The 14389-nt window shown below is 42.2% G+C and overlaps 2 protein-coding genes across 4 annotated transcripts in view; both read right to left on the bottom strand.

Moving 5' to 3' along the window:
• qdpra (quinoid dihydropteridine reductase a) overlaps positions 1-14389 on the bottom strand; it is a 236816-nt gene that overhangs the window by 144463 nt on the left and 77964 nt on the right. The window lies entirely within an intron of this gene.
• ldb2a (LIM domain binding 2a) overlaps positions 1-14389 on the bottom strand; it is a 76985-nt gene that overhangs the window by 25668 nt on the left and 36928 nt on the right. For all 3 annotated transcript variants that reach the window (XM_078289102.1, XM_078289103.1, XM_078289104.1), the window contains exon 3: positions 661-833. In XM_078289102.1, the coding sequence (XP_078145228.1) occupies positions 661-833 (173 nt within the window). The remainder of the gene's footprint in view (positions 1-660; positions 834-14389) is intronic.

The raw sequence follows: 14389 nt of genomic DNA, 5'->3' as shown, positions 1-14389 counted from the left end.
GGGCTACATCTTTAACATGAGAAATGCCGGTGGATTTTGGGGGTCTACGAGAAGCGCAACAAGCTGATAACTGAAGAGGGTAAATATGATTATATCCACCTTTTCCTTGCATGATTTATCTAACAACACTGATTTGTGCAGAAACTAGGAAAGTAGGGTTTAGGACATTTTGAAGACTTATCATTTTACATGAAGCCTTAGTAGCCAAGTAATCATTGTGTTTTATGTTGTAATTGAGCTCTTACACCTTCTGTTGTAATTTTCTTATTTATTTCTGTTTCTTTAAGTTGCCTTAATGTTACTGTAACTACATTGTATTGCAATCTTGTTGCAAAAGTTGCAATATAAATAAAGCTTGATTGATGATGTCAAAAATGGGAAACATCCATTCCTCCAGAAATCCTCCTACTCCTACAGAATTCAAAGCAAATTTAAGCAAGCAAGCAAATTCACAGATTGTCACTGTTAAAACGGGGATTCTCATCTTTGACAGCAAGGCTCGAACACGCTGGGTGGACAAAACGAAAGGAGCAAAAAAAAAAAAAAAATCAAAGGGTGAAAATGGATTTGATCTTTAACCAGTTAAACGCCTCGCCCGGTCCATTATCATACCTTGTGATCAATTATTCATGGTGGGACAGCTCTGGGGTCAGGTGTTACCTTTGTAAACATTGGCTTCCCGTGCTGGGTGACCATGGTGCACTGATCACAGTCCACCGTGATGCAGGAGTTGTGGAAGGACTCCTTGGAGTGTTTGAGGATGTAGTGGAGCTCGGTCACCCCCCCCTCGAACACCGTGCTGAAGTAACGGGGGATCAGCGTCCGGCCGATAGCTGCAGGGAGACAAGACAGAGGGCGGAGCTGCTAAATATAGACAGAGAGAAAATGTGAAACGAACTGGAGGGAAGACAATGTGCTTAACGATGTCCAATAGCTGGGAGAGACGAGGGTGGCATTATTAAATACTACTACTACTGAGACTAATATAACAATACTACTGCTGTTGCTACTACCACTACTATTACTACTACTACTACTACCACTCCTGCAACTACTACTGCTGCTACTACAACTACTAACCCTAATAGTAACAAGAATAGTTGTACTTCTTGTAGTATTAAAACTAGTTATACTACTACTACTACTGCGAAAACTGTATTTTCATTACACTTATTTAACTAGATTTATATGGCACTTTTCTTAACAAAGTTACAAACTGTTCTAAACAAATTAAAATAAACATATTAACAAACAATAAGCTATAATCAAGAAAGCATTGCTGACCCCATTAAGGACCAAGATTCAAAAACCAGTCGAACCTCAGAAATCATACTGGACTCTCAACAAACACATGAACAAAAACACTAACTCCTAATGACATGAAATTATCAGTTAACTGCAAGTTCATAAAACTGAGGGATGAAAGAAAATGTGATGCAAAATGAAGAAGAGATACCAGTTCTTAAAAGCATAACAGACAAGAAACTGCTAGAGAAGGACTTCTATATTCTCTTGGCTTCTATAGTCTCTTGGCCAGGTCACTCTTGAAAAAGAGATTTTAATGAGACTTTTACCTGGTTAAATAAAGGAAGAAAAAAAAAATATATATTCTTGATGAAGATCATCTTCTAAACATGTTACTATACAACTGTCTGTTAAAAGCCTTGGAGGAGCCAGGAACAGATCAAATGTTCAAATGAATGAAATGGATTGAATACTTTACGTAGTTTACTTTTGCTTTATAGTTCTAATTTCTTCACATAAACACAAACATTCTCTATAATACATGATCATTCTAAGGGCACAGGAATATTTGTTATGTCTACTGTCTATTGATTTGGCTTTGACCCTTCCACTCATTACAGTTGGTTGCTTGTAATGTTGGTAATCTAGGAATTTAAGCAAATTCTACTGTTGCACTCACTGCAAGTTGCTCTGCATAAGCACATCTGCAAAGTCCCTCAAATGTAAATGTAAAATGCAGTTTATATTCAAAATATGAAAGATGCATTCATCCGTATTCTCCCCTTGTCCAGCCTCATTAAGAGCTGAAAGGTCTTCTAATGACAAGGAACACGAAGGGCATTGTAATAACCCCACACAAATCATTTACAATGTTTTTGCTTTGCTACATATTTAGTAATCACGACCGTTTTGAATGAACTCACTGGTAAATATATTGTATGGAGCTTTCCTGCTGCCTGTGGTGAATTTATGCATCAAGATTCTTAACACAACTGGCACATTACAGAAACTATTGGATTGTCCTGCGAGCTATTGATTATGAGTGAGTAAAATTGGTGGGCAGCCTTAAGGAAAACTGTTAAAAAAATTCCCCAAAAAGTCCTTCATCCTTAAAGTGAGTCTCATTTTTCTTAAAACAAGTGTGAAATATATCTTCCACTGGGCAGAGGTAATTTCACCTGTTTCCAACACATGTGGAACTTAAAGAATTCCCTTGAAAGAAGTGACAATATCATGAATTTAGGCCGATCACTTGTTCCAAGATATGTCACTTCACTTGAAATATTCCTCAAATGAGTGAAACTGCATTGGAAAGAAGGGAAACTGGCAGAATATCTTTGCTTATTTTCAGAAATATATGATTTCACGACTAAATTCAATAATAAAAGAAATTATTGAGACAGACAGCTTTATCAGAAGAATCCTAAAGAGACAATGAACAGGCTGCATGATGAAAACTGGAGGTGGAGTCAGGGAGGGGAACGTCTCAGCAGCGCCTTTTTAGCCCTCAGGCTTCGTCTGGTTTCTATCTCCTCTGTTCGTTAGCTTCAAGGAAAACAATAGATGATACAGTAGGAAAGACTTGCGTTTTCCATTACATACAACATACAGATTCCTGAATATTTGGATGTCTTTTTACACCGTAATACACCAAGTCCTGCCCTGCATTTTACCGAGCCATTGCCTTCTCGACTTCCAATTGCCAGTTCTGATACTACAACAACGAAAATTTCGCACAAAATCCTTATCGAGGGTTTCAAAACCGTGTTTGACAAAACTACACATTGTCTCTAACATCAGCACCTTTTCACCTTAACCTCGGCTTCACGGCTCAGGAGTTGTGTTTGTCTTACAGTTCCTCTTCCTCTGCAACATCGGTAAAAAAAATCCCACCCTACCTCTCCGGCTAAGAAGCTGAAATCCTGCTACATGTCTTCCTATCTGCCAGGCTAGAGTGCGGGAAAGAAAGTACAGTGTCTTCTGTATTAGAGTTGCATGATACTGAGGAAAATCGAATTGGGATTCTTTTGCTGAACATTGCAGTTGTGTTATGAACTGCAGTACATACACTGAAAAAAATCTCCACCTCGACAAGTTATTTAATCTTCAATTGATATGAGTTGTTTTATCTGCCTTGTTTGAAGATATTGTCTCTTGACCCTGGAAAATTCTTGATTTTTATGTAAAATACAATTTTCAAACTCTGTACTACATTAAATAGCTTGTTAAGATGGCTATTTTGCAGTGTGTGGGCATAGTTGTTTTTTAGTGTTTGAAAAAAAAATGCAACTTGCGAGTGAAAAATGAGATGTTAATGCTCAGGATTTAGTCAGAATATAAAGCAAGATTTTCTCCAATGTGCAACTTAATATGTAGATCAGGGATTCTGCAGAGCACCAACAGAGAACAGCTGCCTGAAACAGCTTTCACTCGGACAAAAATTGCAGCCTCTTGTGTTTTGGAAATTGCAGGAGTCTATATATATAATATTGCGATTTGTATTGCTTGTTGATCAGCTGTGCAGAACACACCATGTCATCAGTAACACCGCATCTTAGCAACACATTCCCCCTCAAAGAACCGTTCGCTAAACCCTTATTTATCTAGGTAAGGGCTTTTCTGAGCACAAATACTCTTTTTCAGCACTGCTTCACACTCACACAGTTAACACACACACACTTGGAAGCAGTTGCCTTGCTCAACGGCACCTCAACAGTAGTTACTGAGAGAAGGGAGAGTATTGCTCATTCTCTCAGCTGGACTGGGGATTTGAACCAGCAACCTTTCAGCTACTAGCTTACATTTTTACCACTGGGTGCAAACTTTTCATGTTCTTTCTCCTCAACACTCCTGATCCCATCTAGGGTAGAGTAATTTAAATATCAAGGAAAGAGCGCAACAGAAAATAGGTTTCTATCCATTTTGTAGAATATATGATATTATATGCCGTTTGGGTGGATGCTTTTATCCAAAGCACCTTACAGCACCATACTGTATGAGCATACTTTTTTTTTTTTTTTTTTTTTGCATGGATGGTCCAATTGGGAATCGCCCCCCCCCCCCCTAATCCTGGCAAGTGTTAGTGACATGTTCTACCCACTGAGCCACGCCGGACTGTTAAATAAGAGCAAAAACAAAACAACCGTAAATCCTGACTTTGGGATTATAAAGGCAAGTGTGTTGGGATTTCCCTCAGCCGCTAGTTCCTCGCCTGGTGGAACAAGTCTCTGTTCCTCTTGCATTTTCCTGCCCGTCAAATCTTCATCATTAGAACACTGCCGGGGAAAAAAGCGGGAGCGCTACATTATCCAGCAGCACACGGCCTCTGATTTCAAGCAGAAATAATCCATCTTAGAGTCAACACTCTGTTGGCTGGAATTATGCTCCAGTCCTCTTTCTCCCCTTTCCCCAGGGAGGGTGCGGGGGGTGCGGGGGTGGGGGTGGGGGTGGTGGGGGGTGAAGCCGGGGAATAAAACTTCATTTAGAAGTGAAATGTCCCCAAAGACAGTGGCTCAAGCTGCTCCTGAGGTCTGACCTGGACGGTGGGGTTTCAAACGAGAGAGAGGGAGAGAGGAAGATGGGGGGGTTGGTGTTGGTATTGGTAGCTGGGCAAGGGGGTGGAGGATGGGTGGAGGGGGGTGAGGGGGAAATGTACCCGTGACTGGCATGTTTTTCAAATTCGATAAAGTCAGGCATGACTAAATAAACACATAAAATGTTTGGCAGCGTGAGCAGTGGCTGGGGGAAGAGGATGGAGGGAGAGAGAGGAGGAGGGAGGAGGAGGGAGGGAGGCTGAGCTGCAGGCTCTGCTTGGTGTGGATGACTGTGTAAATGATGCTCTCTCTCTCTCTCTCTCTCTCTCTCCCTCTCTCTCTCCCTCTCTTTCCCTATCACTTGCTCTCCACTCTCTCTCTCTCTCTCTCTCGCTCCCTCCCTCCCTCCCTCCCTCGCTCACTCGACACCACGGTTGAAAAACAAAGTACGTCTAGGAGTGGAGCTGACTGCTAATGCGGAGGAGCTCTGAGGAGAGGAGGAGGAGGAGGAGGAGGAGGAGGAGAGGGGGGCGTGAGGAGAGGGATTGGGACAGAAAAATGAGCGAGGGATGAAAGAGAGAGAGAGAAAGAGAGAGAGCGAAGAAAGAGAGGGAAGAAAAAGAAGAGAGGGCTTGTCAAGGAGGGAAAGGGGGGAAAGAAGACACATTGTGGGGTGACAGAAGGAGAGAGAGACAGAGAGAGAGAGAGAGAGAGAGAGAGAGAGAGAGAGAGAGAGATACTCGAGCGATACACCGACCTGCTTCTTGCCTACCTGACCAAGCCAGGAGTTTTGGTAGAGTCTTCTCAACCAAAACAGGCCTAATAAAAACCAGCGAGCGTAGCCCAGGGTGACAGAGTGATAGATAAGCATGTAATGGTAGCCATGCTAGCAAGACTTGGATCATTTCAAGCACCGCAGTCTTATGTTTCTCTTCAGATAGTTTCTAGGCTGGGGTTCAAATCTTTTTCCAGGCTCCTCTACTCTGTATTTGCACTTTAGGCATTCAGCTGCCTCTCTGTGTGTGAGCAGGTTTCAGCGTCTTGCTCAGAGGCACTTCGGCAGGACGTGAGGCTGCTGCAGGGATCAAACCTGGGATCTTTCAGGAGTCTCTCTAACCACTGGCGCTGTAATTACATTTTTCAATTTTGTTATGATTGGGTGTCAAATTAGCACATACTTGAATGCGCTACTGTATTGTTCATTGCTCCATGGTCAGAAATTAACAGAGGCTTCGGGCAAAAATCCACTTGAAAGTTCATGAAACGCCTCTGAAATTAAAAAGGAGGGGGATAATTAGGAATAGGCCTATTCTGTTTTGTCTTTCAGCTTGATCACATTTTTTTTCGTCGAGTTATCAAATATTCTCACATCAATGCGACTACTGTCCCCCGTGGGCCACCATAGGTGATTCGTGGGATACTTTCCAGTGCGTACCGGGTGAGAAAAATGGTGCGGGTTTTGATCAAAAAACAACCGAGTACACAGCCTGAAGAAAGTAGGAAATGTTGGCACCACACAGCCAAGAAGTAGAAGAAAATGATGACCGACACAAACCACTGCATTAACAAAAAATAAACCCACCAATATGGTAAGAGACGAAATAATCGAGGGATGGAAGATGGACTGGTTGGAGACAGAGAGGGGAAAATGGCACCGGCCTCTTCTGCGAGGCCTGCTGTCAGTTTCCAGCAGTGGGAAAGAAGTTAAAACAAGTCTTAAAGGTATAAATTTTGTGTTTATTTGCCAAAATGCAATGCAAATTTATGATTTCATAGTTCAATAAAATTGCCCCCAACAAGAACCAAAATGTCCCTAAAAATCAGATCAAAGAGGCAAAAAATGCCCTTTGAAAAAACAAGTACCCTGCCATCTGCCCTCCTTTTATACCCTCCTGTTTGCGTGTTTTAAACACTTTCTGGGTTCGACTGTTGGAGTTTGCATCGGCCCTGTGGGTGTGTATTGGAGAGCAGTGCCGGCTACATAAAGCTCTACAGTGAAGTGACTAAATTTTGAACACAATGAACCGTCATGATGGCAAAAACTCGGAAAGTAAGGCCCAGGTTGAAAATAACTAGAATTATCCTTTAACGAGCCCTTAGGTTGTACAAATGATTACCACGCTAACCAACACAACACAAGCCTAACGAACTTCAAACGGAAATTACCGCCGGTGGACAAAAAACAAAACAAAACAAAACAAAACAAAAAAAAAACCTCACAAAAATACAAAACCTCAAGCTGCATGGAGACCAGACGAGATAAAATAAAGCATTTGTTGGGATCTTTTCCATTTCTCCTCACTCCTCACCCCACCTCTCTCTCTCCCTCTCCCTCCCTCTCTCTTCTTCTTCCTCTTCCCCCCCCCCCCCCCCCCCCCCCGCCTCACTGATTGGCCCGTCTTCAGACGCGGGGCACTCCAGAGATACGGATTAGCTGGCACTTGTTTGGGCGAACACGACAAGCAGCATATGCCTCTCAAGTAATGTGTACCCAAACATGCAATTTACAAATAATTAACGTGGTGTTAATTAGTCACATTAATTCATGCCACTTTGTTGGGATTGTTTCCCCCCGTCGGTCCCCAGGACTCCTGCCAGCAACGTCAGCCAACGAGACGGCGAGAGCGATTTTTCAGCTCCGAAGCGAGAGCAGGGCGTCAGAAGAAAGGAGGGCCGCTGGCTGGCGTACACACACACACACACACACACACACACACACACACACACACACAGGCTCATACACACATACGGGCACACATTCAACCACATGTGCAGAATAACACATATTCATCCTCCCCCCCCATAGACACATGTGCACACCCACACATCTGCACCCACACACAATTATGTGCACATGTGTGTGAGTGAAAGAGAGAAGAGAAAGACCATTTTAAATGTTTCTGTGTGTGTGTGTATTTGTGTAAATGTGAGAAAACATGCAGTCAAGTGAATCACAGTGTTGTGAATATGTGTGTTTGTGTGGGAACATGTGTGTGTGCATGTGTATGTATATGAACCTGATTGAGTGAGTGAGTGATTGTGTGTGTGTGTGTGTGTTTGTTTGCATGGCTGTACATTCATGTGTGTGTGTGTGTGTGTGTATATGTGTATGCATATGCTTGTAGGTGTTTATGTGTATACTGTATATATAGTATACCTGCAAGTGTGTGTGTGTGTGTGCATGTGTGGGTACATACTGTATGTGTGTGCTTGCAGTCATGTACTGTACGTACGTGCGTGGTTGTGTGTGTGTGTGTGTGTAGATACATGTACAACATGACTGAGTGTGTGTGCAGATATGTGTGTGTACGTGTGTTTCATGTGTTTACATGTGTTTATGTGTGTATAGGAGAGCTGTAAAGCTGTAAGATTGGCGGGTTGAATGGAGAGCCTGTGCGTTGTCCACTACCACACACACACACACACACACACACACACACACACAGTAATGATGCACCTAGGGAGTACATAGGCAGCTAGGCAAACAACATACATCCTCTTGTATGCACACCCACATGCATGAACAAAAATAAATACAGGAAACATGGAGAGATGCACCAAGAAATATAAGTGAACTATACCCACACCCCCCCCCCCCCACACACACACACACAACCCTCTCAGTCAATACACACACACTGAACTTTCTAATTATTGATTAGCCCATACATTACACACTAGACATTTTCCACGTTTGATAACATAGTGTAAAACATTGATGATTGAATTAAATGTTACTGTTGCTACCTTTACTCTTGTGTGTTTATACAAGTGAGACCTATTTAATTCAATAAGGATTCATTATAAATGCCTATTTTCAGTTATCCATTTGTTTTATATTTAATTTATGCTTATATTAATCTAAATCTAAATATAACACCAACTGTGTTATATTTCCTTTCAAGGATTTCACAGGCTGACCCTTGTGTGCCAATGTGTGTCCACCAACAGCCATGTGTCTTGTCCCTTGAGCAAGGCACTGAACCCCAACCTGCTCACTCACTGTAAGTCACTGTGGACAAGAGCATTGGCTAAATGCCTAAAAATGTAAAATGAAAACACTTCAAACCAGTACTTAGGGGTCGACATGTGAGGCAGGAGAGGGCGACTCGTTCTCCAGTCAAAGCAGCCCCAGAATTTCATGCTGAACCAATCACCAAGTATCAATCCCATTTTGCATGAAGTTGAGAGTAAGAGGCTGGAGCCATGGCTGGTTGAAATGGCAATAACTATTAAAAAGAGCATAGCTCGGCTGGCAGACTGTCACTAGACATCCTCCATGTAACAGCGAACACATGGAGAGTTCCACTCAAAAAACGCTAGACATCCATTTGGGGAAATAAAGTCATTACCTGGAAGTTATTACCTGAAGCTCATCATTCAATACCTGTAAAATATAGACGACGATCCAGTCTGTCAAGGCTACTGTACCTTCTATCCTTTAAAAAAAGTACCATGATTCGTGTTTAATTTTGTGCTATCAGTCATTTTTTTGTAAGAAAAGATGTCACTGTTTTTGCGAATGGCGGGCGGTAGCTCAATTTGGAATTAAACGAGTCAAACGGAGACCTCTCAGATTTGTCAGCGCTGCTCGTCCAAGCCGTCCAGCTAGGTGATGATTAAACTGCATACTGGTGGAGTATAGCTCACAGAATGAAGCCGAATTAAAAAGAGGAAAAAAAAAAAAAAAAAAAAAGAGGCGAGAAAGTCGGGAGATACTCAGTGGGCGATTATGCAGCAAATGCAGCTCTCCGCACTGCAGAAGAGAAGGGATGGAAATGAGAAGGGGGAGAGCAAGGAGAAATTGTAGATGATCCACAATGTCTGCATCCTGCAAACAGTCATCAGACAGTCAGCGGCTGGTTTCAGGGGCCCAGGGTGGCTCCATGGGCAGAGCAAGGCACTAACACTGCCAGGGTTAGGGGTTCAAATCCTCATGCCATGTCATGACATACTATAGTTATATCATGTTATATTATGTTATCTCATGTCATTATGTTATGCTATGTCATGTCATGTCATGTCATGTCATGTCATGTCATGTCAATAAAGGTGCGACCTGAAACCAAAAATGGTTCTTCAGAGTGAAGATGGTTGCGATATTAAAAGGTTGTTAATTCTTAGTTATTGGATGGTGGGTGATGGCATAAATGTGGAAAATAACCAAACCCCGCCATAGTTTATATTGTGCAATTGCAAATGAGGCGATACAAGGGCAGATAAACAACAACACAATGCAGGTGTCTAAGAAAAGGAGTGAAGAAATGGTTCTTTAAAGAATCTTGGTCTGAAAGGTTCTTTGTGCAACCAGAAATGATTCTTCTATCACTCCGAAGAACCATTTTCAGTACCTTTTATCTTTCTGTGTATGTTATGCTACTATATGTTATGTTATGTTATGTTATGTTTTTTTTTTTTCTACATTTTAATTTTTTTTTAGGCATTTAGTTGGCTCCATTCCCTGTGTAGGTGAGTGAGTAGAGCATGGTACTAACATAAGACTTGATGTTGATGTGTTGTGTTGTGTTGTGTTGTGTTAGATCTGATGGGTACTAGGGCTGCACAATATGGAGAAAATATGCAATGTGCGATAAACTTGTCAATCAAATCAAAAAAGCTGTAAGAAGCCCTTTGCGATGTGTTTACTGCAGAAATTCATATTGCGATAACGATAAAAATACGATACATCTTTCAGCCCTAACGGGTACTCAGGCAAAAGGGATCATTGTCAAAAGCCAATGTACCGAAGGCTACTGTTTTTAGCCCATGCTTTACCCCAAAATATGAAACTTTTCTACATTTCTTCTCTATATTTTTAGAGTTTTAGACATTTAGCTGATGCTCCTATCCCAAGCGATTTAAATGAGCGAGTCGGGGCTCAGCTCAAGGATGCTTCGACAGGGCAAACGGCTGCTGATAAACATGTTGGCTGTTGTGAGGATTGACTCTGTCTTTTCAGTTCCAGGACAGTCTCTCTATCCCCAAGGCCAGCCTGGCGTCACCTCATAGTCTATACATAAGGTTAGGCTGAAGAAAACTGATGAAGGAACCTGAGGAACGAAGTAGATCAACAGACTCAGATAGGTAGTATTGATTTTTTTCAGCGTGTATAGCAACCAATGCGTGTTTAGACCTACAGTATGTGCTGTAATCAATAAACTAGGCTAAAAATACTATTAAATAGATTATTACTCCTCAGTGTAAGCTACTGTTGATGATCGGTGAGAGGCGAGATGTATGGATGAAAACCAAGCTGACGTATTGATCTGGGAGTGTAATCGATGACTGAGGAGAGCCAAGCTACTTGGCAAAGAAATCTCTGCCTTCATCGACTCATATCTCTATCTAAATACCCATCATGAGCTGCTGCTACTGGATCAACAGGGAAGAGCCCAGGCAGGAGATCATTGGCAAACTGATTAAGTCAACTCAAGTTAAGTCAAATTTATTTAGAAAGCGCTTTTGACAAACTGGATTGTCACAAAGTGCTTTACAAAGGACATGAACAGAGATGCAAACAAGGGGGAAAAAAGATACATTTTTTTAAGATATAGAGCTGAAGCTGCTGAAGCTGGTGTGTGTGTGTGTGTGTGTGTGTGTGTGCATCTTGGTAACAACACTACACAGATACAGCCTAATTCAGTAGCGAACGGGTTAAAAAACGCCCAGCATATATTCCAGAGGCGCTCTTACACATACACACATTTGGGCCTGTGCACATAAGCACGCACGCGCACGCACACACACACACACACACACACAATACCAGAATGTGGGAATCACTGCCCAGAACATGAAATATTCATCAGTCATAAAACTTTAATTCAATCTCTCTCTCTCTCTCTCTCTCTCTCACTCTCACACACTCTCTCTCTCACTCTCTCTGTATTTCCTGTCATTTTGGGGGTTGCTGTATTGTAAACCTCTCTTTGCCTCTATCTATTTTGTGAGGTAAACACTTTAGCCCACTGTTCCTGCAATGAAAGCAATAAGAGATTTCATTAAAACCCCTTTGCACAATTGTCCAAATGCATTAGCCAAAGCGCATCATTAAGAAGCCGCCACATTTCGGATGGAGGAAACCGCTATTCACATAGTTCAAAATTACATTTCAAAAGCAAAGCTACTGGGTGGCGAGCAAGGAGCATTTTACTTTTAATACTGTGATGCCGAGTTTCAGAAGTCTCCTCTTATCACAGTTATTGTCATTCAAACAATGTATTCAAACACAGAAAAGGAAAGCGTGATCGTTACCAACGCCTCAATATATATATATATATATATATATATACATAAAAAGCGTGTGTGCATTTACATTTCAGGCATTTAGCTGATGCTCTTACCCAGTGTGACTTACAATGAGTGTAACAGTAAAATAAGCTTCGATTCCTAGATCACCAACATTACAGCAACCAATAGGAAGGAGTGCAATGGGTCAAAGCTGGACAACAGATGGAAGAAATATCCCTGTAACCCTTCACTGATGATGTACAATGGAGAAATGCTAGGTACATTAACAAAAGTATGCTGTAATCCATACTTTTTCCCATACTTCATACATTCATACATTCTCCTAAACATGTTCTGGTGTTGAAACTGTATATAATGTCCATCTGCCCATATTCTTGTTTATATCCTATTTTTGTGTTTTTATGTATCCTATTAGTATTTGCTGCTGCAACGACCGAAGATCAAGATTCATCTAATCTTCAGAGTCAGGGCTGTAATTTTCCTGTGTTTACAACTGTTTTTCAGTGACAATTATTTGGATTATTAGTATTTTGATTGGAGAGTTGTTTGTCCACTTATAGAGCTGACGTGGCTCTAGGGCGGCTGTTCAAAAGTGTCAAAAAGTGTTAAATTCACTCTGATGGGTGTGGACTTCTAGAAACACTGGCATCATTTTGATTTTTAACGATTTTGCTGTGTACCAAAGTAGTGTGGAAGAATTGTGTATATATATGCTGTGCGCCACCCTGCAGTGACACATGTAAGATTCTACTTCCTCTACTAGCTCCACCCCCGAGGAAGTAGAAATACTGATCGGTGTCTAGCGTCCGGTGAGAGAGATTCATTTAGTTACTAAGGCAATACGTACCTACGTAAAATAAAGCATAATCAACACAAGTCAAGTGTTTCTTGAAGCATTCCACGACAGTAGTTTTTTTCTTTTTTTTTTGCTGTGCTTGTCCTCATGCTCTGAGCAGATACGGCAAAGATTAAGACTGACCAACAAACAACAGCTTTGTGTGTTATTCAGAAGGACTACTGACATGACACTGACTCAAAACTGGTAGTAATTCACACAGACGAGTTCTGACTGACGAGACGAGTTCCTTCATTTTGACTTTGCCAGCTGAAAACAGCAAGATAGGAAGTAAAATCAGTTTTTATTCTCCTTCTACACAAAGAAATGCCGTACAACAGGAACAAGGTGGACCAGGCCTTCCCTCCCTGGTCTTATAATGGCTACCAAGCCACTGGAGAAAATCAACAGTAAACAGCCTTCTCTGCGCGGACAACAACGGCGAGCGGATGAATGAAAATGTCACGTACTTTATTACGTGACTTCAACGCCGCAAACACGGGGATTTTTTTTAGAACCGCGCCGTTTTCTGAGGGAGCGGTCGGTTAGAAATGAGGAATATTATTGCTGTTTCCCAGATGGACCTTCTGTCTGACGCAGCTCTTCAGAACTGCTTGTGTGGTAGTTTAGTTTAGTTTATTTGCAGCGTGATAAAACATAAGCAGCAAACAGAAGCAAAGTGATAAAAAAAACAGTGATAAAATATGATGATAAAAAAGAGATGCAAATTAGTAATTTGTGTAGGTGAGATAAAAAAAAACAAAAAGACAACTGCCTTATTAAGACATCTCACCTCAAACTACATATAGCAGGTTGTGAGAGGACACAGCAACGATTTAGACCGACAAACAAACAAACAACGAAATAAACAACAGCTTTGTGTGTCGCTGAGCAACATGCCACCGGCTGAATACTGATGGAAATTCACACTGGAAGGAAATCCAGATATGTCTTTGTCTCGTTTTCTCAACATCTGCGGACCAGTTTCGACTGAACGGACCTCTATCATTTTGACTTTCCCAGCTGAAAACTGGGAGAGAGAGAGAGGGGGAGAGGGAGAGAGAGAGAGAGAGAGAGGGAGAAAGAGAGAGAGAGAAAGCAACTCAGACAGAAAAAAAGCAAGAGGAACAGCAGGGGAGAGCAAATGAGAGAGAGAGAGAGAGGTAGAGAGGAAAGAAGGAGAGTGTAAAAAGAGAGAGACGGAGGGAGAGAGAGAGAGAAGGAGAGAGAGAGAGAGAGAGAGAGGGAGAGAGAGAGAGACGCATCTCCAGTCACCCTCATCCAACCTCACGCCACGCCTGGATGGTGTCTGTTTGGGCAGAGAGGAGGAGAGGAGAGGAGAGGAGAGGAGATGGGGGGAGGTGGGTGGAGGGGGGGGGTGGGGGGTAGGAAGTATTGGGGGGTGGGAGGGTGGGAGGGGGGGGGGGTTATATCCCCTCGAGGCCAGCCCTCATCCCCTCTTCACCTCAATCCATAATTCAACAGGGGCTGCCCCCCCCCCCCCCCCAGCCCCCCCCCAGCCCAA

Source organism: Centroberyx gerrardi, chromosome 16, assembly GCF_048128805.1.
Source record: "Centroberyx gerrardi isolate f3 chromosome 16, fCenGer3.hap1.cur.20231027, whole genome shotgun sequence".
Taxonomy (NCBI): Eukaryota; Metazoa; Chordata; class Actinopteri; order Beryciformes; family Berycidae; genus Centroberyx; species Centroberyx gerrardi.
The sequence above is the reverse complement of the archived record's forward strand: the minus strand, read 5'-3'. Positions and strand labels throughout refer to the sequence as shown.